General features: G+C 42.9%; 1 protein-coding gene across 1 annotated transcript; it reads left to right on the plus strand.

Annotated features, from left to right (window-relative positions):
• The first annotated feature begins 1,252 nt into the window (after nt 1–1,252).
• Nucleotides 1,253–11,539, plus strand: DR1 (down-regulator of transcription 1). The gene is made up of 3 exons (XM_053391662.1): nt 1,253–1,988; nt 7,732–7,895; nt 9,522–11,539. The coding sequence occupies exons 1-3, from the start codon at nt 1,769–1,771 to the stop codon at nt 9,666–9,668; spliced, it is 531 nt and encodes a 176-aa protein (XP_053247637.1). The 5' UTR covers nt 1,253–1,768; the 3' UTR covers nt 9,669–11,539.
• The last annotated feature ends 11,322 nt before the right edge of the window (nt 11,540–22,861 follow it).

Below are 22,861 nucleotides of genomic sequence, written 5' to 3' on the forward strand. Positions count from 1 at the left end.
ACTGCTCTAAAAAATCAAAAACTGCAGTTTGCCTAATAACTTGACTCTACTTTTAATGGTGATAATATTCCCATGCATTACTTCTATAAAAGATACCAGGTTTCCTGGTACACCTTTTATACCATATTATTATTCTTAAATCAGATGTGGGTGCCTAAATGCACACATGTGGGTAAGGAACAAACACACACAGCCAGCAGAGAATATGACATATTTTATTGTACCATTATTAAATGCCACTTTAACCCACCACCAAATGCTACTTTCTCCAACAAATGCAAAGTAGTTTTCTGCCTGCTCATTTTCTCCTAACAACAACATTGTGGGGTAGATTAGGCTAAGATTAGGCCAGCCCATAGTTATTTTAGTTAAAAGTTCATGGCTTTAAATCTTGGTAACAGCCATACGTAATTATTCATGGGCACATGCAGGATTGTGTTTTAGGCTTCACTAGTCTAGGCCCACCACCTTTTCCCATTTAGATTTCCACAACAGAAGACGAGAGAAATCACAAAGAACTGTAGAGGTGGAAGCGACCAGCAGGGTCATCTAGTCCAAACCTGTGCAAAGCATTAATCTTTCGCCCAACTTGGGGCTCGAAACTACGACCCTGAGGATTAAGAGTCTCGCGTTCCGCCGACTGAATAGAAATACTGACTTCAAAATAAATCGCACAACTAAAAGGATACACCATACAGCGCAATATTATAGTTTCAATGGAGTTTGCTCCCAGGCAACGTAATTGCAGACGGCAGCATTGTGGCCTTAACGGTTCTTTCCTAGCTAGTCCCGGATCTAAGCTTCTGCGCGTGCGAAATTCCGACAACAACCCGTCGTCCGGGACTTCCACCACCACCGAGGCGGCGATCCGTAAGGGCTTCGGCGCACGCGCCGCTCTACCGCCCTCGACGGAGCCCCTTTGCGACGAGATGGCGGAAAACTACACTCCTGCTGTCTCTGCCCGTGTTTCCCCAGGGCCGTTATTGGACTACAATTCCCATCAGCCCTGACCACTTGGGCCTGCTAGCTGGGCTTGATGGGAGTTGTAGTCCCCCCAAAAAAAAGGCCTGGAGACCCAAGTTGTGGAGGGGGAAAGCAGCCTAAAGCACCAGTGAGGGGACAGACAGAAAGGGGTCCACAACCGCGCCCAGACCCACGCACCCCGTTCGAGTACCACAAAGCCGCTTCCGGGCCAGACCGGAAGCGGAACTGGCGGCGAGAAGAAGAGTGGGTGAGGAAAGCGCAAGGAAAGTGCTTCCGGCGGAAGTGCCGCGCGCCGCAGCCTTGTGTGTCGGCTGCCCCTCGCGAGCCTTTCGGCAGCCTCATTCCCTGCCGCAACCGTCGCGCGGCGCGTGAGGAGGGAGGGAGGGAGCAAGAAGTCGGAGCCGCTGCCGGCGCTACGCGGAGCCTCCTCCTTCTTCGCCGGCGGCGGGTTGTCTGTCATCCCGGCTTCCCTCCCCCCCCCCGACCCTCTCTCTGAGGCGGCAGCGCTGACGGTTCGCCTCCGGGCGCCTGAAGGGATGTTGTGGCGGAGGCGGCGCCGGTGGTCGCCGTTGCTGTAGTGACGCGGGCGGCTGTGGAGGAGCCGCCCGGGGCGGGACGACGAGGGGGTGGCCGCTTCCCGCCGAGGCTCCCGTGTCGCTCTCGGTCCCGTTCCTGGCAACCTCGGCGCGGGGCGGCAGTTGGGCCGCCCCTGCCGTCTCCGGCCCGGAGCCCTTCCCCTTCGAGGAGGCGCTGCCTGGGCGGCCTTTGACGGGGCTTCCCCGCCATGGCTTCTTCCTCCGGGAACGACGACGACCTGACCATCCCCCGCGCCGCCATCAACAAGATGATCAAGGAGACGCTGCCCAACGTGCGGGTGGCCAACGACGCCCGGGAGCTGGTGGTCAACTGCTGCACCGAGTTCATCCACCTCATCTCCTCCGAGGCCAACGAGATCTGCAACAAGTCGGAGAAGAAAACCATCTCCCCGGAGCACGTCATCCAAGGCAAGGGGCAGCCTGCTCTCTTACCTCTTTAGTGCCCAACCGGAACAAAGCCCTTCACTTGCCACCCTCTGGTCTCATGCTGTGGGGTAGCTCAATCGGTACAGCATCTCGATCTCAGGGTTGTGGGTTCAAGCCCCACATTTGGGAAAAAGGTTCCTGCATTGCAGGGAGTTGTGCTGGGTGACCTTTGGGTCCCTTCCGACTCCACAATTCTGTTATTCTCCGTAGGCTTTCTGTTGCTACAACTTCAGAATTGGTTAAGCGGTGCATCCAACCACCGCCACACTCTTACAGTGTGCTGTGTAGCAGAGAATTACAAAAGGCTGGATTGCCTGGAGGACTCTGGTGAGCTGTAGACTAGATAAACATTTCACCCCTTCAGGCAACTGCGTAGCATTTGCTGAGAGCTACAGCTTCATTAAGGGCTAGAAACGCAGAAGATCTTTGTGTCATAAACTCCCAGGCACGTCTGAGAAACTTGCTGATGTCAGTTGAACTTCCAAGTAAAGTTATTTAAAACTCCTTGCAAATTATAGCTATAGGTTTAGTAAAGTGAGCACTTTTTGTGTTTAGCTACATGAATCTGAGTTGAAGTAAAATCCTCTTGTTTTGGGGTTTTTTAGAAACAGGATGTAAGAGTTTAAAGAGTATTATGAGAGGGGAGTTCGCCATTATGCAATTGTTCTCACACGTGTTCATTTTTTCCACTACTTTTCATTTAGCTAGATTTCTAAACCACTTCATCAATTAAGGCAAGCAATCCTAACCCCACTTACCTCAATAGGACTTACTTCTTTGTAGATGTGGTTAGGATTGAACCTTAAGATCCCAGGGTAGTTTACAACAATTACACCAAAACAATAAAATACAATATGTTAAAATCCCAGAAAATATTAATTTTAAAAAATTATTATTTATTGAATTTATATACCGCCCAGTATCTGCAGGTCTCAGGGCAGTTCACAGGATAAAATCAGAATACAAAACCGCAAAATACATAATCAAAATAAAAACAACTACAACCCAATAACCCCCTCCAAACACATTTTAAAAGGCATAGGATGTCGATGACATCAATTATAGCCAACATTACTATAGATTCCTTGCAGTTTGTTGGAAACAACTTTTTCCTCTCTTTATTTCCTTATCTAATTGTTTCCATTTTATAAAACTAGAGGATTTTAGTCAAATATATATAGTTGCTCTTTCCTACAAAAAGGAGGGCAAATTTCATTAGGCTATTACTTTGTTTTATGTTACTTTCCCTTTAAAATTCATGTTACTCATGTTCAGTTCAGCATTCAGAACAGCAAAAGTGAAAGTAGCTGGAGTCTTGGTTTCATTCAGCTGTTGCTTAATGATACTACTTTCAGCATTAAGAAATGTAAGATGCCTGAAATGAAAATTCTGTTTTTAGAGTGTAAGAGCAGTACAGCTGGATTTGATCAAGGGCCTGTCAAGTTCAGCATCCTGTTTCCCAGTGTCTTTGGGAAGCTCTTGAGCAGAATATGAAGATAATCATCATTTCCCAGCAACTGGTATTCAGTGATATGCTGCCTCTGGGCCTGGAAGTAATGTATGGTTGCCAAGGCTAGTAGCTGTTGATAGCTATAGCCTTTCAGGGTATTACTGCTTCATCTTGACTTTTGTGCAGTGCTGCACCAGAGAAGTTCTGCTTTCATAATGGCACATTCGTATCAGCTATGCCCCTACAAAATCGGCTCTGGAGCTCCCCTCAATTCGCTGGAACTGATTTTGAGATCACAGGGAGGGTTGAAGGGGACAGGAGAGAGAGAGGAAGTTCTGCTACATGAACAGAAGTCTGTTGCATGCACAGAGCTGTAGCACAGGAAATAGCTCTTAAACTTTTTTTATTGTAATAGGAAGACCCTAATACAGTATGGGAAGATACTTTGGATGATATACAATGTTAAGTCATTCTAAGCAGACCCACTGAAATAGTGGGCTTAGAAATATTTGGATATCACCCTGTATTGAGAGTTGTGTGCCACTTGTGTCCCTGACATATGTAAATTATGCTAATTTCTAAGGTTCTTTTGCATAATTGCAAACTGTTGTTATAGGAGAAACAATGAGAAATTATGGGCACTGAAACGATGACGACTGGTTAGGCTGCTTAGTTTCATCGGGCTGTTGTGAGCAACCTTTCCCAACTGCTGCTGTACCAGATGTTTTTGGATTCCAACATCACCCCCAGCCAGCAGGGTCTGTGGAGAGGGATGAAGGGCAACCAGCTGGGGAAAGCTGCTCTATAGAGTTCCATCTGTTTTTGAATGCTTATCTTCGCAACTGAAAACACATATCCAAAAATGAAAACTAAAGTCAGGATGTTGAAATATGAACCCGATATCAAATTCTGCATTTTTTTCCTGGTAGAACACACAGAAAGCTCTGGATTCTTCTGAGTACAAAGTTAACGGGCTTGTAGAAAACTACACAGGGCCCACACACATTCAGTAAGTAATGTCTCCAACTCATCATTTTGTGCTGGGTTGGATGATCGATGAGTAGAATCGAGGTTTCCATATATAGGTGCAATATACACCATAGGTTTCAGCACCCGCTACTGGATCATTACCTGATCTAACATGGGTTGCAGCAACAGCACTGTCATCATACAGATACATGGTAAAAATATTAAGGGCTTCCACACTGATGGTTCGGTTAAAGGAGAATCCCAGGTCTGAAAAGGTTAAAAATTGCTGACTTATTTAATTCACCTTTAAGATGTTCCATCATCTTGCAAATAACAATTACTGCCTCCTAAGAGAGCACCCCAGTGGATAACTGATGCCATGGTGGCCGTATACATAGGGTTCTTTCTAACTTCTGGCCACAGAAGCATTGTTATTTGACCACTTACAGAACTAATAATCATAGAATCGTAGAGTTGGAAGGGACCACGAGGGTCATCTAGCCTAACCCCCTGCACTGCTGGAATATTTTGCTCAACATTGGGCTCGAACCCATGACGCTGAGATTAAGAGTCTCACGCTCTACTGACTGAGCTACAAGGGTGGGGAACTTTCAGCCTGCAAGCCTAATTAGCCGTCCCAGGCCTCCCCATTTAGCCCACGAGGCCTTTTCGACCAAGCGATGCCCATCTGCTGCACACCTGACATCTGGTGTGGGAGAGGTAGAGTGTCTGGACCAAGAAAAGGGTTTGTGGGTGTAGCTGATTGGGGGCATCTGCAAAGCCCTTTGCAGGGTTATTTGAAATCCTGATTATCAGCTGGTTGGGCCTCAAAGTGCGGTGTAGGGCTTTCTGCAGCCACTGAGCTTGTTGGGGCTTGAAGAGAACCATGCACAGCCAAATCCCTGACAATCAACTGAGAATGGCTGCACTTGTCTGTCCCGTAAACTTTTTCACTCTTTCCAATGGTGTTACCACTAAACCACAAACTTGAGCAAATTGGGCCACTGCACTTTCAGTTTTGGTTTTGACTTTTTATATTCACTGTGCCTGGCTTAAAACACCAAGACAAGCTGTGCAGTATCTCTCTGCAGGTTTGGAGCTTATGTTTCCTCCCTTTCAACTGCTTGCTACCACATGTCGAATTCTATACTGTCTTTGGGGAAAGTTCTTTGTATCTAGCTTAGTCATTTTTGTTTGCGTTTATCAACACATCTTTGGTAAACTTAAGTCTGACAATGCTCAATGTAGTCACTGCTGTTAATTTTTCTTCTCTTTAAATTAGATTTTTTAACTCTTTATATGTTGGATATAATTTGCACACCATGAAAATAAGGAGGGATAGCCTTAGTTGGTAGAGTCTGAGACTTTTAACAGTCTCTTAATATCTGGTTTGCGGGTTCGAGCCCCATGCTGGATGAAAGATTTCTGCATTTGACTAGATGAGCCTGTGGTCCCTTCCAGCTCTACAATTTTGTGAATGTGTTTCTATGGAGTGATCCACTCATTCAGCAGTGCATTCCTTTAGGTTTGCTACTACATGGTTTAGAAATAAATATTTATTATATCCTGCAGTTCCCAATCATTCTCTTGGATCCACACATGCTTAGCTTCAACACATCAGGCATTCTCAGGCCATTTTCATGTTTCCCAGTGTTAAACATCTTGTGTATAAGTTGAATCCAGACTTTCATGGAAGGGACTTAGATCCAGTGGATGCTGCAACTGGAGGAAGACAATTCGCTGCTGTCACTCATTCCCACTTCCCTTGCAAACCCTCAGCATCGTATCCCACTGTTTTGGAGGGTTTCCGCAATCCTCCAGAGCAGATTTTTAGGGGGCTGCATAGGGAAGGGAGATCTGGTGAATATCAGCCCCCCCCCATTTGTCAGCATTTATTTTATTTTTTAATATTGATAGTCCACCCTTCATGAAAAGACCAAAGGGCAGTTTATAACATACAACATTATAAGCAATATATGTCAGTATATAACCTAATATCCATACAATACAAGAAAACCAGAACAGTTATATAAAAACAGTTCATACTAATAAATAATACATAATTATTAGTTATTATTACTCATCCCAGCACTGAACTCCACAACGCCTGTAAAATGCAGTGTTTCATGGCAAAAGTTATTACCTACTTTTCTCAGGTGCAATTATGAAACATAATGCATATCTAGTAACAACAGCCTTCTGAAAAAACATGGAGAAATCAGCAGCAGAATATCTAAAGTGCAGAAACAGTATACAAGTACATATACTTATCTGCACAAAACTAGCTGTTAATCCCTTTGCCCAATCTCAGAAAATGAGAAACCCAGCTCTCACCTGGGATCTTTCCTTTGCTCTCAGGTTCTCACTTTGGGAAATCTTCACTTCCTTGCTTCTCACCCAGAACTGTTCCACCATCAGTCTGCCATTTTCATTGGGTACTTGCCTCCTGTTGCGCCCCATGAAGGGGAGGCACCAGAGGGGTAATTTCCTGTGGACTTTCCCCCTCACGGTGATCCCCACTAGCAACAGCCTGTCATTGGACAGCCTACTGCCTGCAGAATGCCCACCTTCTCTCTCCCCATCTTGAAAAAGACCTTAGGTTGGGTAGTCTGATCTGCCTGCCTTTGTGCAGCAGCCGCCGCTAAACAGTACCATCTCATGTACCAAATTGCTCGTAAAGTAGAAAAGGCTTCCCTGTCAACTTGCATATATCCACCCCATACATAGTCTATAACAGATTGTTACTCAGCTAGTAGAGGGATAGAAGTCAATAATATGTCACTTACTTGCGAGTGCTGCCCAGTATAAGGAATTGTTTTTGATAAAGGTAAAGCTTGCTTAAGTGAAGCTTCAGATCATATAAAAATATTCGTTCCAGTAGCACCTTAGAGACCAACTAAGTTTGTTATTGGTATGAGCTTTCGTGTGCATGCACACATCTTCAGATACCTGATATCTTCTTTAGATATCTGAAGCTCATACCAATAACAAACTTAGTTGGTCTCTAAGGTGCTACTGGAACAAATATTTTTATTTTGTTTTGACTACGGCAGACAAACATGGCTACCTACCTGTAACTTCAGATCATATGTTCTTTGTCCTTTTAAAAGAAGTGGCCTGACTTAGATATGTCAACCTGTGGATTTCTGTAGTCCAAAATTACTCCCTCCCTCAGAAGGTAACACTATATAGCAATCATTGTATGTTTTTTTGTGGTAGTGGCAATTGTGTCTGATAGGTTAAGTTGGTGTCTTGTTGCCTAAAATGCTTGAATTTTACTAACTAGAAACCTTTTTTTTACCCTAGCACTTGAAAGCTTAGGTTTTGGCTCCTACATCAGTGAGGTAAAAGAAGTTTTACAAGAATGCAAAACCGTAGCACTAAAGCGAAGAAGGGCTAATAATCGTTTGGAAAATCTTGGCATTCCTGAAGAAGAGCTCCTAAGGCAGCAACAAGAGTTATTTGCAAAAGTAAGTGAGGAAACAATATATGCAGTGCTTATCTTTCCACATTTAATTGTGGAAAGATACACAGTTTGTGAAGATGAATCAGCTAAGCATCCTAGACTTGGATATTGCATACAAATCTAAATTTTGGAAATGACTTGAGTTTTCATTCTTTGAATATGCAAAACTTAATTCATTCAGCTTGGGTATAAATGGATGTGACTGTCTCAGTATGTATTAGCTTGAAATAGCTACATCAAATAATGTGTCAATGCAAAAATATAGGGTTGCACCTGAACTTCGTATACTCAAGTGAAATCAATGGGACTTCAGTTAGTTATGACTGACTTAATTCTCATTTATTTCTTTGGGTCTCTTTTAAGTACAGATAATTTTTGGGAACTAATTTGGGCTGTAATCCTGTGCACACTTATTTTGGAGTAAACACCATTTGATTCAGTCAGACTTCCTTGGTGTCCTTTCCACTTCAAAATCAGGATATCATTAAAAGCCTGTCTCCCAAAATCCATTTCTGACAAGGGTTAATGTAATTGAAATGGTATAGGTTTTGGGTTCTCTCTGATTAATTCCAGATTGCAGAATCTATCTGGAGTTATACATTAAGCATACCTGACAGCAATGCAAATGGCTGGGATTAAGGGTTGGATTAGGTGAAGGTGTCCCTGTGTCCTGCTCTCCTTGCTCAGCTGGCCTCTTGCTGGCTGCATGAGTGGGCAGGTATGGCCCCTGCTAGTTGTATCCCTGCCAGTGGAAATCTCTAAAATTGAGTGTTCTGAGGGAAGGGCTGAGTTGGCTGAAAATTCACTGGATTCCAAGACACTGTGTGTCATGTGATGGCATCAGGTCCATTCCAAGTCCATTGGTTGTGCCTGCCTGAAGCCTTAGTTGACAGAACTGTTCCTACTTTTAAGCCCTTCTTGTACTGAGAAAGGAAGTTGAAATGGGAAAGATGCAGGAGTCGAGAGGGAGAGGAGCGCAGTCCCTGTTCTCCCCACAGCAAAGGAGAAGTTGTGGAGGGGAAACCAAATCTGACTAGTACAAACCCCTTCTTCCAACCAACCTGAAAAGTGCAGTGGGACAGGGGAAATGATCTCTTTCCCATTCTCCCTGCATTGTCTGAGAAAGACACTCTTCAATCTAGGGCAGGGCTTCCCAAACTTTGGTCTCCAGCTGTTTTTGGACTACAGCTCCCATCATCCCTAGCTAGCAGGACCAGTGGTCAGGAATGATGGGAATTGTAGTCCAAAAACAGCTGGGGACCCAAGTTTGGGAAACTCTGCTCTAGGGAATTTTAGCTCTTCCTAAAGTTCTGTACCTTTGGAAATACTTTTTCTCATGAGCATTCCTCATTTGGAGTTTGTGTCAAACCCAGCAATATGTTTTTTTAAACACGACGGGAAGTTCTCAAGTGTGCAGCAGGGTTAGGCAACCTATGGACCCACGGATGATGATGTTGTTTCACTTGTGAAGTAGTGGTCCTAATTTCTTCTCTCGAAACAGATCACGAGAGGATGCCATAATGTTCTTGGCTTACCTCTTGCACTGATCTCCCCGTGCGCATGTGTGTGTCTGTGCACAACTGTGTTAGGTCATGCTATAGACACTGAACTTGTGGTTTTGTGTCCCTAGGCTAGACAGCAGCAGGCAGAGCTAGCCCAGCAGGAATGGCTACAAATGCAGCAAGCGGCCCAACAAGCACAGCTTGCTGCTGCCTCGGCCAGTGCATCCAACCAGGCAGGCTCTTCTCAAGATGAAGATGATGAGGACGACATCTGATATCTTTTGGGCTGAGTTTCAGTCCCCGCAAGGAAATAGTTTTCGCTGGTTTTGCTGTGCAGGACATGAATGCTTACCCGTAACTTTTGTCTGCATCTTGGACCGGCCGTTGGTATTTTAGGGATGTCTGCTGTTGTGTGCTGTACATGTCGAAACTGTCTCTTTGAACTCTTGAAGACTTAAGGTTCAGTATCATATCAACTTTGGATTTTTAATGGTGTTTATGGAAATTTTAGATAGCAGTGTGTCACTTATTTGATCAACAAACAGTGTTACAATAAAGTTTATAAAATATAGCAAAATTTATACAGAGGCTCTAAATTCACATTTGCATTTCTCTTCCCTTTTAACCATAGAATCTTCTGTAGAAATTTTTAATTTGGGTTTTGTTTTGGTTTATTGGAACGGAGCAGCCAAGCAAAGGGTTCGGCATAATTGAATTCTTTATCTTCAAAAACGATATATATATGGCAATATATACTCTGTGCTCATATACCACCAATCTTGAAAAATGATACGTTTTTGCCAAACTAGGAAAATATATGTTTAATAGTTGTACAGATTGAATTTCTTTTGTATAGAGGTGAAAACAAACCCAATACTTTATTATGTCATCAATTCAGTGTCATGAGCAACATTAATATTTCATTTCAAATATTGTCTGCTTTGAAGAATTAAATCTGTTCCTGTTTCACAGCCATTTAATTTTAACTTTAGGTGGTATTAACATGCATCGTGCATGTTCCAAGTGTTCAAATGGAGTTTGGTGGAACAGAGTTGTTTTAATTCTGTTTTGACTCAGAATGCTGAAATAGTCAGGCCTATGAAAGCAAATATTGGAACTAATAAGCATGCTTGCAATGAGAGGAATCTTCATTTAACTCCAATGTACTTTTTTTTTGTCAGCACAATATTAACACGACGTTTTCAAGACTAGTGTACCAATAGAGAAGTTTTATCTGTGAAACTGGCTGCTTCTACATTAGAAACTAGTAGGGTACTAGTTCTAAGTGTTGCAATTCCAAGTTCAGTTTGGTGACTGAGCCCCAAGACTGACCAACAAGACCTAATTATTCTGGGGCATTATAGGTGTGGATTTTATATATATAACAATGCTTAGATTGTTATTTGTGTTGATAATAAGGAACAACAGAGTCCTTTTTAGAATCTGAAAATATACTTGAAGATACATCAGCATATTTTTCTGGTCCTTGCTTGCAGGGAGGTAGAATCTCATGCATTGCATATTAATGCATCATGCAACATTACCAAGACTGCAATTTTTAAAAAAACTTTCTAGCACAGCCTTGATGGCTATAGAAATTTATGCAAGAGCTGAGAATGAATGGAGAAAGTCTTGTCTCTGAAGCAGAGAGCCAAACTGAGAATCAAACTACGATCTTGAATTGCAGTTAGCTGAGTTTTATGGAGCTTCACCTGAAATAACTTGCACCCTTATTTATACACTGGTAGCCGAGAGATAAATTAGTTTGAATGTTAAGCTGAAACACATTTGTGGGTTCAGCAGGAAAAGTATTGGGGCAAAATCTGGTGAAAGATTGTCTTCATTAAGGTCGAAGTACAAAGGTAGAAACACTAGGCTAGTAAAACCAAGTTAATGTGCAGTGTTGGCTTTTCTAATTTGTACTGTAACACCCTTGCCCTTCCTATTTGAAATAAGTCTTCTTCTTTTTTTAAAGAAAGATATACATTTTCACACTTCTTTTCTGATGCAGAATTCAGGTTAATATTTTACTGCATCTGGTATGTATCATAATATGTTTGAATCCCTGTGACCTTTCCTTTGGACATTCTTGTGCTTTTTCATATGCTGTATTCCTCAAGCAATAAAATTCAAATGTGTTTTTATATTCCACGTTTCAATATCCAACTTTCACGGTTTGTCATATAATAGAGAAACTTAATTTTGTTCTGCCATGAACCAACTTTGCAAACTTCACGGGATCAAGATGTTCTCACCAAAGAGATGCCTATAATCATCCTTCGTGTTAGGGCTGGTTCTTTTCAATTTGCATAATTTTCTTCCAGGGACAGAACGTATTCTGTCTAGTCGCATCACGTACAGTTTGCTCGTAGATCCTGTACCATTTCAGCACGTTTTGGACTACCATGCTAATCACACTCACCTGGGTGTCAGCCCCAACAGGACTTCCAAGAAGACATGGTTAGGAGTGTGCTGTTTTTTAAAAACAAATCTGTCTAAGTAAGTACTTTTTAATTTGTTTAAGGAACCACATTAATTTACTTTTATAGTTTGAGATGACTATTTAGATATTTTGAGAAAGTGTTATTGATATGACTTACTGGCTATGATCCAAAAATCCAGTACATATATGGAGACTTCCCCTGACGGGAGCTTCCATTCTTCTCCATGATAAATTTCTGGTATGCAGAAATACAGTGGTACCTCGCAAGACGAATGCCTCGCAAGACGGAAAACTCGCAAGACGACAGGGTTTTTGGTTTTTTGAGTTGCTTCGCAAGACGGATTTCCCTATGGGCTTGCTTCGCAAGACAGAAACGTCTTGCAAGTTTGTTTCCTTTTTCTTAACACCGTTAATACAGTTGCGACTTGACTTCAGGAGCAACTCATAGCACGCGGTGTGGTAGCCTTTTTTGAGGTTTTTGAAGAGTTTGGTGATTTTTGAAGCTTTCCCACAACTTTTCCGAAATCGTGCTTCGCAAGACGAAAAAACCGCAAGACGAAGAAACTCGCGGAACGAATTAATTTCGTCTTGCGAGGCACCACTGTATGTATGTGCTGTATTTTCATCTCAAGCAGGATTAAATTCATTGTGTATAGAATGCAAGATAGATCACTTTTTTCATGTCAGTTTTAATGGTTTTCTCTTAAATACAACATTATGTCAAATAAATGCCGGATTTGTGAATAATTCAAGAAGTATATCAGCTATTGTATAGTCTTGCGTTAAAAGAAAATTGCAATAGAAGCAAGACAATGTCAGAGTTGGAAAATCTCCAGTTTCCGCCAAAGTAATCAGCTCCTTACGTTTTGTGTGCAAATGTTCTCTTTGGATCCGCTATTTAAAATTTCCTTTCTGGTATTAATTTGCGCTGCTTTTTAAAATTTCTCAGCTTCTGGAGTTGAATGTATGAAAACGGGCATTTTTTGTTGCGGAATTCCAACGCTTGCGACTGGAAGAAGAACTAGAAGTATGCTAAGAGCACAGAAAGACCTGCATGGCCCAGAAATTGCAAAGTAAGAAATTATAAAATATCCTGAAGTTATTTTCCTACAGTACTCCCAACCTCCATCTTAAGTAATGTTAGTCATAATTGCAGTAATGCTATTGTGTGGTTTGGGCTCAGGTTAGAAGCTGTTTCCACATCCATCTCCAAAGCAGTTCGTTAATAAATTGAGTTGGGTGTGCATTTAATATTTGCTGCTTAGCATGTGTAACAGCTTTTCTGGCTGCAGTGCACTAGGCAAAGGTTAATGCAAGATCAGTCCCAGGGTGGTGATGGCATAATTAAATGTTCCCAAGCATGCTTTGAAATGAGAACTTGGGGCCTGGGAAAGTGTGGAAGCATGACGCTGCCTTGCATAGGAGAAGACCTTGGCTGCGATCCAAAATGCTGCGCAAGTACTTCCTCCGTGCTCAGAGAGGCCTTTGGACTCGCTATCCTCAAACAGAACCTCTCCCTGCCACATGGCAAACTCAGGACTTTCAGAAGCGGTTTCCTTTTTGTCTTCAGTGGGAGGCTCCTGTTCAAAGAAAGCAATAAAAACAACTCAGCAACAATCCTGCTGGGTGTGCCGAAATCCTTGGGTGTGCCTGAAGTCGCTCTTTGGATTCCAGCCCTTGTCCTGTTTTCACACAGGAGGGCATTTTCTCTGCTTAATGTCGGAATATGTGCATTACCAAGCGAGCAGCCTTTTAACAACAACGAAAAGCTTTATCCCCAAATCAGATGAGATGAATTCTCAATTTAATTTGCTTTGTTTTCCTTCTGTTCCCTGCCCAAGCCTTGAGCCAGGGGTAGTTTGTAGAGAGACAGACAGGCAGAAGCGAGGATCAGAATTTTTTTACTTAATATAAAAAAATCCTTGCTGGATCAATCTAGCTTTCTGTCTCCTGCAGTGATGGACCCCATTTCTCCTGAAGTAGAATATAGTGGTACCTCGAATTAAGTACTTAATTCGTTCTGGAGGTCCGTTCTTAACCTGAAACTGTTCTTAACCTGAAGCACCACATTAGCTAATGGGGCCTCCAGCTGCTGCTGTGCCGCCAGAGCCCAATTTCTGTTCTTATCCTGAAGCAAAGTTCTTAACCTGAAGCACTATTTCTGGGTTAGCGGAGTCTGTAACCTGAAGCTTATGTAACCTCAAGCGTATGTAACCCGAGGTACCACTGTAGTAATCTTAGCAAGACCAGAAATTTGTACCAAAGGAATGCTGTGTGTTCTGCAGCGCAAATTTCACCACAAAGAACCAAGCGAGACATGTTGCGGACTTCCTTTATCTCCTTTGCAGAAAACAGCTGTTTTATGCGTAAGGGTGGGTATATAATTTTCAGCACAGAAACAGCAAGAGGGGTGGGGAGGAGTTAAGCAGCCCCTACCCTGCTTTCAGCTTCTCAAGAGTGGCTCAAGGAAAATCACACTCAAATCCATGCATTTAAACAGAAATAAAATTTAAATTTATTTAGTTCTTCAATATATGGTACATGTTATTAACTGACTTCTTCTGTGTCTCCTCCGCAGTCTTGTTTCTTTTAAAAGTAATCAGCAAAGAAGCTCCACCTAGTGATCAGCCTGTGTTTTCAAAAGCGATGAACTAGAAAGTAAGTGTGAAACTAGGGCCGTACGTTTCTTTCCTGCTTTGAGCAATTCCCTGCGACAAGTGCTACACATAAATTTAATTCCACAATGTCATGCTGTAAGTTCATTACTATAATATACAAAAAACACTGGGCTACTCAGTGAGCTGCAAGTACTTGATTAGCAGTTTTCTGAAGGGAAATTCTCAAGTATGTCTGTTGAAAAGAGCAAATGCTTTCATGAAATATCTTGACTCGCACAAGCTTCCTGGAGGACAAAATTTTTTTGGGGTCGTTTTGTGGATGTCTTGAGTGCAATTAGTTCCCGCCGAACACTCGAAAGCTACTGGCCCAGTGTTGCTGCAAAGGTTTAAGTTACAGGATCTGCTGCACAGCAAAGTGATTGGTTGTTACAACTGAGCCTCCAATCTCCCCAGAGACTAACTCATAACTACTGTCATCTACTCATGCAAGAAAAATTATTTTGTGTGTTTCAAATGTAGTTATGTTTGGGTGGGTGGGTGGGTGGACAGCTGTAAGTATGTTGTCCCACTAGGTACCACTAGGTGGCGCTCATGCATAACACAATAATTTATTGCGGCTGCCTGAGAAATGACGTTTCATAGTGAAACTTTCTATCTTAAGGAAACTTTCCTTTAATTATTACAAAGGTTTGATGATTACCTTTAAAGAAAAACAGGGATATTTTTTTCATAATAAGTATGAGTATTTTAAAATGTTATGTGCGTTAATCTCAGCATTGATTTTAACAATGTAGGGCCCAGATATCCGAAAGATCAACTCATTTTCTACAGGCCCTCTTGGGTGTTAAAAGACTATCCGAGTGGGCCCAATTGGTAGTTCCACCACTAAATTAGTTGTGAATGGAGGTGGAAGCTCTATAGTTATTAAATTTGTTCCCCACAGAAGTGAGTCTGGCCCCTTCATTATGAGCTTCATGTGGTATGCTGAATATATATATACCTGAAATATAGATATACATAGATATAGATAGGTAGATATATGGGCTATTCTGTTCTCTTGACTTTTTTGCACATTGAATGATGGGTAAGAAATTGAAATTTATCTGTATTTCACGAGATTTATATGCTGCTTGATGGTAATAAAATGTCAAGGCAGTAATAATAATAAAAAAGCTAAAAACAACTATTAAAACATAATTAAAATCAGTGACAAGCTGAAGGCCAGGTTGAAACACACGTCCACATCCTATGCAATAATGAAATAAGCAATTCTATATTTATTGTTCATTAGGGGTTTGGAGCCATGTTACTGCTACCCAACCTTTCTGAATGCATTTTGATACTTCTTTAAAGCTGAAATCTGCATCAGAAACGCTGAACAAAGTCCAGGGGATTGTGGGTTGAGCAATCTTATACATAGCATTCACCAGTTCAGAGATAGCACTGCTATGTTGGTGGAATGGCTTGCCAAATCCTATGCCCCTCAGTTTAGGCAGAGAGGGTAAAAAGGAAGAACAGTCACAGAGGAAATAGAAATGAAATATATATATTTGGTGGAGGAAGCATGTTTACAAATATGCATCTACATATGAATCTTCAGGCACACTACTCTTTTTCCTGCATTGCCGGGGGTTGGACTAGATGACCCCTGAAGGGTTCCTTCCAACTCTACAATTCTATGATTCTATTATTATTTTGCAAATTAATATGGAAGTGCAATGGAACAGACTTATGGGTGAGTCCACATGAAAGTGACACAGACTAGAATTTGACTGATCTGGCTATTCTTACCCCAGAGTGGCACTCGCTTTATTTGGTTTCTTGATCCGAGATCTACAATACAGGACGGGGTATAAAAATTAAATCAAAAATTCAACAAAGGATTAGTGGTTACTGACAGTCAGTTAGATTAGCTGTCTCCCCGTACATTTGCATAATATCTTTGCACTTATGCACAGACATCTTTGGCCCCTAGCCTATGTATTTTAAATACATTTTGATTATCAAATAAAAATTTCCTAATAATGAAGAATCAGATATATGGGTAGCATAGCTTATGGGACAGGATATAGTATTGCAAGAGTACGCTTCCGCTTAGCACAATAGAACTTCACCTTCCTCTCCTCTCCCCTGCACCCCCCCCCAATGCACTCCCAAAATCTTTTCCAGAGGGTCCACCAAACCCCCAGAACAGATTCTAAGGGTGTCAACAGCACTGGACACATTCTGTGTCTTTGGCAGCACTGCAAAAATATGCATGGCTTATACTGGACGTCGTTTGCCAGCCAAACCACTGTGATCTATTTACTTACTGATCTATAATTGCCTGCTCCTCATTAATGCATTTTCCTGAACTTTGCCTCGGCAACTGGGGATTTCCATCATCTCCTGGGGAGATTTCTTATAACCATACCACATGCAAATCCCTGCTTTCTGGCACAAAGCTATAAGCAAATCATAGCAAGAAATGTGCGCCGATTATGCTAATCCAATGTTGCGATTGACATTTTGGCCTCTGAACTCCTCATCCATACATCTACATCAAACATGGCAATTACAAAGCATGACAGCTGATGTCATGCTCCATATGCGAACCACTGTTAAAAGAACAGTTTAAAAAGGGATTGTGCATTTCAAAGCGAGTGTTGTGTGTGCTCTTTTGCTTGAGAAACCTGGGAGTACTGCTAGATCTAAGAAAAGGAGGAAGAAGCTATATATTTTTTCCACTTTCAGCAGTTGTTCTGTACATTTTATTTATTTAAAATATTTACAGGCCATTATTCACGACCAAAATGGCATTGCAGAGCGGGTTACACTATTAAATTCTTCAAACGCCAACATGAAACAAAAAAAAAAAAAGCAGCAAAAACAGTATAATTTCATCAGAGCAGGCTTCTAATCCAGTAATGACAGCAATATCCAGTCACATAAACAAGGTACTTCCAGTTCCTTGATTCTCAGAGAATTATATCTTATCAGCAGGAAGCATACTTAAATTGTATCATCAGGATTTTGAGATTCCCTTATTATGAATCATCAGATTGTTATGGGAAGATGAGGTGCATTTTCAGCTCCCCCCTCCCCGTAAAATGGTACCCTTCTACTGTATGCCACTTTTATCTGTTTTAATGGTATGCTATATGGGTTGCGAAAAAGGACTGAAAAGAAGCATGGAACCCCACACCCCTCATTTTTCCTCCTAGCATGGGAAGGGTTGAGGTGGCTATGCTCTCGCCCTGCTTCCTTTTCTCTGCAAACAACAGGAGCTGTCTGCATCGCCTGCGCTCCTGAGCAATGTTCCACTGTAAACAAAAGGTTGCCAAATAATGGCAGCCTCACAGAAAGAATAATCAGCGTGTATCCTGGTGATAACTTGCCCCTGAAAAGCTGCCAACGTTCAGATGTGCCAGAACTTTCCAGAGTTTTCATTTGCAAGGGGCTAAAACAGCCAGTTTGTTCAGTCCCAGAACGGTTCAAGCAGAAAGGTGAGGGACAAGACTCAGAAGAAATGAAGATGGAGCACAACCTGCCAGCCTCAGCAGCAGGGAGGAGGAAAACACTGCTGCTTCGTCCCGTCTAGTAGCAAGAGAGAGGTTGTGTGAGCAAAGACCCCTTGTTTAAGAACGCTTTGAAGACCAAAGGGAGACCGCACCTCTTTAGAACTGACACAGCTAACACATTTTTTTTTAATGCACTTCTACAATGTCACATCAGGGGCTTCAATTCTCCTTTTTTCCTATTTTACAGAAGTATTGTTGTGGTACCGATTTTTCTGATCTTTTCTTATTTTAACAAAATATCCTTCCAGTGTAGGTGTGCTTGAATCTGTGGCATGTTTCCAAGGGATTAGCTTCCCCATGCATATTTCCTTTAATTAGTCTGCACAATGTGTTGTTTTTCTTAGAGGTCTTCCTCCCAAGTTAACAATGTCCTTGTTTTCACATTCCTTACTTTATGAGATTTGATCCAGTCCTCCACGGAGATGCTGTACAAAAATGCAACTTCCTTTTTTTAAGGGTGGTAAATTTCACACAAGACTCATGATTCTTTTTTACCATTCACTTCTCTCTCTCTCTCTCTCTCTCTCGCTGCATCTATTATTTATTCTCTTTAAAAACATGATTTGTCTTGCTTTGTTTTACGATTATGGTTTATCCGTAGAAGCCTATACAGTGGCACCATACAGAGTTATATGGGTTTCTACCAGGGGTGCTGCTAGGTAGTTAAAAGATCTGGGATGGCACAGGACAAAGTTTTGCCTCTGGGAAGATTCAGGTGGCTGGGATCTCATTGGCATGGTGCTTTGTAGTGTGCCCAGCCACCTTGTAAGCAGTGGCTGAAAAGGGGGAGGAAGAGACTTAAGATCTGGGGTCCAGAACAAAAGACTTTGGGCTTGTGCCCCATTGGGCAACCCCCAACAATGCCCCTGGTTCCTGTCCCCCAAGGAGCTTAAAATCTAATAGATGATGGGAAGGGGGAAAAGGAAGAAAAGTAATGACACTGGTAAGGATGAATGAAAATAAGCAAATATAGTAGCTATTCAGAATGTGGATTAAGGGAATGAACCAGTGACCACAGAAGAAGTGGGTTTGGTTTCAAGAAGAAAGCCTACAAGAACATTTGTTGGCATCTGTTTGCCTCAAGATACAATGGTGTGCTCTTCCGGGAGTGAAGTCAAACTGCTGTGTTAGCAGCACGTCGTGATCTCTCCTAGGCACAAGCCTGGGCAGTGTGTATGAGGTCCTGGGCTGCCCAGACAACAAGACCCACATCTTGGCCTCGCTAATGTCATTCAAAGGATATCAGAGGTCCTGGGTTGCAGCAGATGCCAGAAGGAGGTGAACAGGGCTCCATCCAGCTGTCTTGGGGACTCCACTCTGGATTTGTGTGGGGTTTACTTCTTAGCCTTTTCTTCTCCTAAGACATGGGTAGGCAAACTAAGGCCCGGGGGCCGGATCCGGCCCAATCGCCTTCTAAATCTGGCCCGCGGACGGTCCGGGAATCTGTGTAGAATGAATTCTGAGTAGAATGTGTCCTTTTATTTAAAATGCATCTCTGGGTTATTTGTAAGGTAAAGGTAAAGGTACCCCTGCCCGTAGGGGCCAGTCTTGCCAGACTCTAGGGTTGTGCGCTCATCTCACTCTATAGGCCGGGAGCCAGCACTGTCCGCAGATACTTCCGGGTCACGTGGCCAGCGTGACAAGCTGCATCTGGCAAGCCAGCGCAGCACATGAAAACGCCGTTTACCTTCCCGCTGGTAAGCGGTCCCTATTTATCTACTTGCACCTGAAGGTGCTTTCGAACTGCTAGGTTGGCAGGCGCTGGGACCGAGCGACGGGTTATTTGTAGGGCATAGGAATTCATTCATTCCCCCCCCCCCCAAATATAGTCCAGGCCCCCACAAGGTCTGAGGGACAGTGGACCAGCCCCCTGCTGAAAAAGTTTGCTGACCCCTGTCCTAAGATATCCAGCAAGGCAAAACAAGGGACTTGGAAAGTGGTTGGGTGATGGATTGGTTTGAAGTTTGCGGCACAGCTACAACTAGGCCAAATTGTGGCACACATTGGGCTTGTTGGAAATATGTGAGTTGCCTTGAAGAGAGGACAGCCAGTCATTAAGAGTTCAGGGTGGGGGGTGGGCATCTTTTACTTGAACCATTAAGCTGTATGACCCAGCTATGCCCCACTGAAGCAAATCACACAACTTAATTTTAGCAATTGACTCATCATCATCTAATTATCCAATCATGCTTGAGTAGTTCATAAGTTTCTGTTATGACTCAACCTACCTGTCATTTGTTTTCCTATTTTGCAATCTACCCCTCATTTAAATACACAGAGTATGCTAGGTGGCATCTTTCCTCAGACTAGCAACATGTTTTTGCTTATGGACGTCTAGCAATGAAAAGATGTCACTGATAAGGCTGAAGATGTTTTTCTTGCAAAAATTTCGTTTGAGAGGATTTCCCTTTCAATATATTTTCTACCAGTTTGCCAGAGGTGGTGCTGGGCAGACAAGTTGCTTTTGCTTTCCCTTTGCCAACTGTAGTCTACATTGGCTACACCTTCCCTTCCTTTCTCTTTTGGATAGCTGCAAGGGTTCTCAAGAAGTGCCTGTGCTCCAAAATTTACCTCTACACTACTGCTTGAAAGTCAACTGCACGAACGCCAACAGAACTTTCTTCAGACAAATCTCGCTATTTTTCTTTCAGAAATCCAACATGGGAAACAAAACTTGCTTCCCCATAAATGCACTTTACCTTTTCCGCAGCCCCACCCCCTCCAATATATATTTCTGGTGCTACCTCTGCAGTTTAGAATTTAATGGACCTAAGGTAGCCATGTCTGCTATTTTCAATGGGTCTACTCTAAGTAGGATCAACATTGGGCACAGCCCAAAGAGTTTCTTTATATATTTGTCCAAAGATTTGTCCTATGGTTTGCCAACCCTTTCCAGTGTTCATATTGCCCTCTGGTATCTCAAATATCTGGAGGCTAGAAGTGTCCCACTTCTCTTCAGAAGGTTACAAGAGGCCCAGGATACATTCCTCTACATTTAAGTCAATGCCAGGGCAGTATCGTAACAAACGAGGTTAATTCGAGGCATGGTCATTGCTAATGGGCTGTTTTAATATGGCTGTTTTAAGATACAGCACCTAAGCACATTCTACTTAATTACCAGTCCATTCACATGGCTCCTAATTACTGTATTTTCTAATTTGCTCATTAAAGAATCTCACTACTACACTGTTCCTTTGTTGTTGTAAGAAAATGGAAGTGCCCATTAACTCACCTGTATGAGACAATCCATACTACTTAGTATTTTGATTTTTTCCCCCTGAAGAAGTGTAATGCAAAGAATTTCCACTAAAGCCACTTCCGGCCTGCCCAGGAGGTGGGGTTGCGGGCTTCACGCCCACCCTCCACGTGAGCGGGGGCTGGTTTCAGCCCCCGCGAGAGCAGGGGAATCCCGGCCGTGTCTGCCCCCCCAGCCAGCCAGTCGGCTGGCTGGGGGGGTGCGTGACCTGCCCTATTTAGGGCCGACGCAGAGGGGGCTCGCCCTCTTTTCGCCGGCTAGCCCCCACGTTTTCCCACCCTCCCTCCCTTTAGGTAGGCTTTAGGTAGGTCTCTGACTTTGCTATGGACTTCGGTCTGTCGCCGCAAGGGGCATGGTAGGAATTTTTCCCAATTGGCAATTTCAGCCATTTGGTTTTTCGCCTACCTCGTAGCAACTCGTCACAACTTTTCGGCATTGGCGGTAGGCATTGGTAAGAAGGGGTTAAGAGGATGTGGGGGGGGAGGAACGCCATCACCTCCCCCCAGTGAGCGAAGGGTGGTCCGTTAAAGGACTCCGGGGGTCGTGGCCCTGTCCGAAGCCTATGGAGGTGTGGGCCAAAGGCACGCCCCAGAGCGGTGACCCGGGGGAGCTCCTAGTCGACGTGACTCGGCAGGAGACTCCCCCGATATAGTGTTAACCCTTCCCCGTGTCTCCAGCAAATGGGCTGGAGCCGGATAGTCGCTAGGACCAATGCCTAAGCCAATGCCTCTCATTCCTGAATTCAATAAAGTTGTGGCCTAATTCGCCCATTTAACCTTAAACTATGGTGTCTCGTGTCTTTATTTATCCTGGTGGGGGGCGGGAACTCGCCACGCAACAGTTAAAACCATTATTTCTGATCTTCGTACTTTGTGTTTCCTGTGGTTAAAAGCAAAAAAATATAGGGGTGCTAACTGTGCCTGTGTGACTCATACAATGCCAGCTTTGATTTGTTTTTACTTACTTTTGTATTAGATGTTACAGTTCTCCTAGCGTGTACCACATTTAGATAAACTGAGCATTTGGGGATAAGAGTTTGTGACAAGATTTAAGAGTGTCCATGAGGGGTATAAAAATCCTTATAAATCCACAATAAATTATTTCAGATAAGTTGCCTAAACCAGAAATAAAATTGAGAACACAGGCCATAAAAATTAATGACCAATACCACCCTCAAGACCAATCTTTAAAACTGGGTGGGTGCAGGCAACAGATTCAAATCCCCATGCAACCATGAAGTTCATTAGAGACCTAGCCTCAGTTGCTATTTCTTAGACTAACCATTGCACAGGGTGGTTGTGCAAATGCAAAGTTTTCAAGTTATCATATTGCTTCACTTCCAATCAGTGCATATCCTGTAACTTTTAATGCTGAAATCCTGTAACTTTTCATACTCCAAATGTGCTGTGGGGGTGTTGTCCTGCTTTCATTGCACAATAGTCTTTTCAGACAGTGAAAACGTAAAATTGGGGAAGCATCACAGAACTAATAAAGCAGAAGAAACCCACCACTAATGTGCTATTATTGTATCAAGAACGCGTCACATCTGGAGAGGCCTTTTATTCACTCATTACTATACAGTATCTAGTCC

The sequence above is a fragment of the Podarcis raffonei genome, chromosome 6 (assembly GCF_027172205.1).
Source record: "Podarcis raffonei isolate rPodRaf1 chromosome 6, rPodRaf1.pri, whole genome shotgun sequence".
NCBI classification, from domain to species: Eukaryota; Metazoa; Chordata; class Lepidosauria; order Squamata; family Lacertidae; genus Podarcis; species Podarcis raffonei.

Coding starts and splice junctions, on each gene's coding strand:
- DR1 (XM_053391662.1), top strand. CDS start 1,769: ATGGCTTCTTCCTCCGGGAACGACGACGACCTGACCATCCCCCGCGCC. Junction 1,989..7,731: donor CCCGGAGCACGTCATCCAAG/GCAAGGGGCAGC, acceptor TTTTTACCCTAG/CACTTGAAAGCTTAGGTTTT. Junction 7,896..9,521: donor AACAAGAGTTATTTGCAAAA/GTAAGTGAGGAA, acceptor TTGTGTCCCTAG/GCTAGACAGCAGCAGGCAGA.